The sequence below is a fragment of the Frankliniella occidentalis genome, unplaced genomic scaffold, assembly GCF_000697945.3.
Source record: "Frankliniella occidentalis isolate FOCC.00 unplaced genomic scaffold, Focc_3.1 Scaffold5, whole genome shotgun sequence".
NCBI classification, from domain to species: domain Eukaryota; kingdom Metazoa; phylum Arthropoda; class Insecta; order Thysanoptera; family Thripidae; genus Frankliniella; species Frankliniella occidentalis.
In genome coordinates, this window is record NW_026267135.1 from 258,123 (window position 1) to 261,196 (window position 3,074).

Sequence of the window (3,074 nt, forward strand, 5' to 3'; positions counted from 1 at the left end):
GAAAACTCCATGGTTAAATTTATGTCCATGGCTCATGGACAGCCCCATGGTTTTTTTACCCAGGGTTGTACCTGGAGGAAACATTAATGCCTCTGGTGAGTAGCTGTTGAATTCTAGGGTGTGAGGAGCATAGTTGATGTAGATGTAGAATCTTTCTTTCACATACCCATAGCTTTGTAATAAATCCAATTGACTACATCTGCACCTAACCCTGTGCCTCAAGTCAGGTCATACCTGTGGTTAAATTCCGTAAACAACCAGGCATGCTTGAGGCGAGCAGTTGTCACTGGTTGTTAAGTGTACTCAGCCCCATGAAAAACTAGAATAATTTGCTGGTATTACATTGGAGCTTGATCTTTGTCATTTTCAAAGTCTTCCTTTTTTATTATTTGTATTTGCAGATATTTACACAAATGTCATATGCTCATTCCACAACTTAGCTTGTTCTGTAACACTGAGATGATAGTTTTTGTTATCTTTTTTGTTATTCTATCACTTGCATATCTTTTCAAATTTTTATGACTACCACTTCTATTAACTACGACCCCTGATTTATATATTTCTTTTTCCGTGTTTCAGAACAAGGTAGTTTGTGGAATGAAGAAATGACCTTTCTGTTAATTTCTGAGTACTCAAAGCGAAAGGAAGACTTTGATAATGATAAAGATCGGGCTTCAAAATTATACAACAATATTCTTAAAGTTTCTCATGAGGCTGGGTACACTTCTTTAACCAGTGACAACTGCTCCTCACGCATGGCCTGGTTATCTGTGGAATTTCACCGTAGATATGACCTGACCCTGAGAGGCACAGGTTTAGGTGCAGATGTTATCAATTGGGTTTATTACGATGCTATGGGTATGTTACAGAAAAACCCTGCATTAACTAAACCTAAAAAGTTAATGTCGTTTGGATCGTCTAATGTGACCAGGACGCGTTGATTTATTGTGATTCTGTATGCAGTGACTAGTAAATTTGGCTGAAAAAATTTGTTGGGAGGGGTGGGTATGTACATACCATTTCACTTTCGTTTCGAAAGTTTTTGGGTCCTAAATGAATTAATTACCTAACTTTCATCTACTGTTTTTTTTTCTTCTGGGGTTTGGTACTTTCACTAGGTACTTCAACTTTGTAAAATTTAGTTTAATCTGCCAAATTTTTCTGGTCAATGTATTATGGCAATTAAGATGTAAATTTAAAATACTGCCACTTAATTTGTATGGTCACACTGATAAACTAAGTGTGACATATGCTTGACCAGATCTCAATGTATTTTTTAGATTAGAATTAATTGCTTGAGTTACATCTTACCAACTGTTGTCCTCTTGGCTTTATGAAGAAGATAGAGATGGAGATCAATGTCCTGAAAGGAGAGGTCGCAAAAGATTAGATGCTATTAAGAAAAGGAGCCCTAATGCCAGCAGCAGTGACACAAAAATTTCCATTGGTGCCAGTATGTCGAAAGAAATGAAAAGATTTAATGACATGATGGCAGAAAGGCTTCAACGAGAAAAGAATAATTTTATAGAATAATTTTTGTATACTGATGAATGTATTTTGTAGGGATGTTTCCCTTTTGTAGCTTTGAAGCTTGTCTCAAAACACCTCATGTTTATTTTGGTTTCTGTTAATATTTTCTTGCAGTCATGTATGATATATATTTTGCCTTATGGCATGTTAATGAAATTAGGTTTTATTTTTGTTGACTAGTCATATGTACAATAAGGTCTATTATTTTTGACTAAGTGTATTTTCTGTACTTTACTGTGTTCTAGTATTTATTTGTATTTGCTTTGAGATAACGATTAGGTCAAATATAAGTTAATATAAGTTTACCAAGACTGCCATCACTTCAAGATTTCAGGGCTTAAATAAGTATTCAGAAAAATAAGTATTCAGAAAAGTGCTTCTTGTTTAGATTAATTTTTGTGTACTGATGAATGTGTTTTGTAGGGATGTTTCCTTCTTATTGGAGCTTTGAATCATAACATGTTAATGCACTGCTAGTCTCCAAAGATCTTACGTTTATTTTTGTTTTTGTGAAGGTTTTTCTACTGTCATGTGTGATATATATTTTGTCTTGTGGACTGTAAATGAAATGATGTTTTATTTTTTCTGACTAGTCTTCTGTCCAATAAGGTCTTTTATTTTTGACTAATTGTATGTGTTCTAGTATTTTTTGTTACATTTGCTTTGAGATAATGACCAAGTCAAATATAAGTCATGTAAGAGATGATCTGATTACACAATCATTTTTACCAAGATTGCTATCACTTAGATGTGGGGGCTCAAATAAGTATTCACAAAAGTGATTCTTGTCTTTCAAAATAATTTTATTTAGACATTAACATTAAAAGTTCCAATTAAATGTCAGACCACTATGGTAACACATAAATTAGTTATTTTTATGAACATGGGGATTTGCCCCCATTAAATTAGTCAAATCTTTCTCCAATTAAAAAGAGCATTTACATTATTTAAATCTAATATGGCAAATCACAGAGTAACAACTATGAACAAATTCAAAGTATCAAAAGATAAGACATGAACAGTGGAAACTTATAATTAATACCAAAGGAGTCAGAGGGTGAATTGGAAGCAATTTGAAGCACCAGACATCACAATAAAGGGAATGAATTGGAGATGTCCCACCTTTTTTGTTGACCTAAGCGATGGCTTGCTTCTACCAATCTTCTAAAATCTTGAGGTATGTGTGGGTCGTTTGCATCTAAATTTCTCCTTGGTTCTGGGGCTCTCACATCATTTTCTAGAACTCTGGCATCCTCCACATCATAAATGTTGGCTGCAGCAGGAATCTGTGAAGTGGTGAAGTCAAGTCATTCAAATACCAATCTAATTTCATTTTAAAAAAAGCAACTACCCAGTAACAAGAAATTTACAATAGCAACTTGATCTCCGTGCAGAATTTTGTAGTTATGCAGAACAATGCACGCCACAATACACTGTTAAAAAACGTTAACACTTCGTGTAAACTGCGAAACGAACCCATGATAAAGAAAACTAAATTACATATCCTAATGTAAATAAAGAAGTAAACATTTTTAGTTGTACGG

General features: G+C 34.0%; 1 protein-coding gene across 1 annotated transcript in view; it reads right to left on the reverse strand.

Annotated features, from left to right (window-relative positions):
* Positions 1 to 2,309: 2,309 nt before the first annotated feature.
* LOC113215567 (uncharacterized) overlaps positions 2,310 to 3,074 on the reverse strand; it is a 6,911-nt gene continuing 6,146 nt past the window's right edge. The window contains exons 5-6 of the mRNA XM_052269249.1: positions 2,901 to 2,959; positions 2,310 to 2,816 (exon numbers count right to left, since the gene is read on the reverse strand). Of these exons, the coding sequence (XP_052125209.1) occupies positions 2,619 to 2,816; positions 2,901 to 2,959 (257 nt within the window). The 3' untranslated portion in view covers positions 2,310 to 2,618. The remainder of the gene's footprint in view (positions 2,817 to 2,900; positions 2,960 to 3,074) is intronic.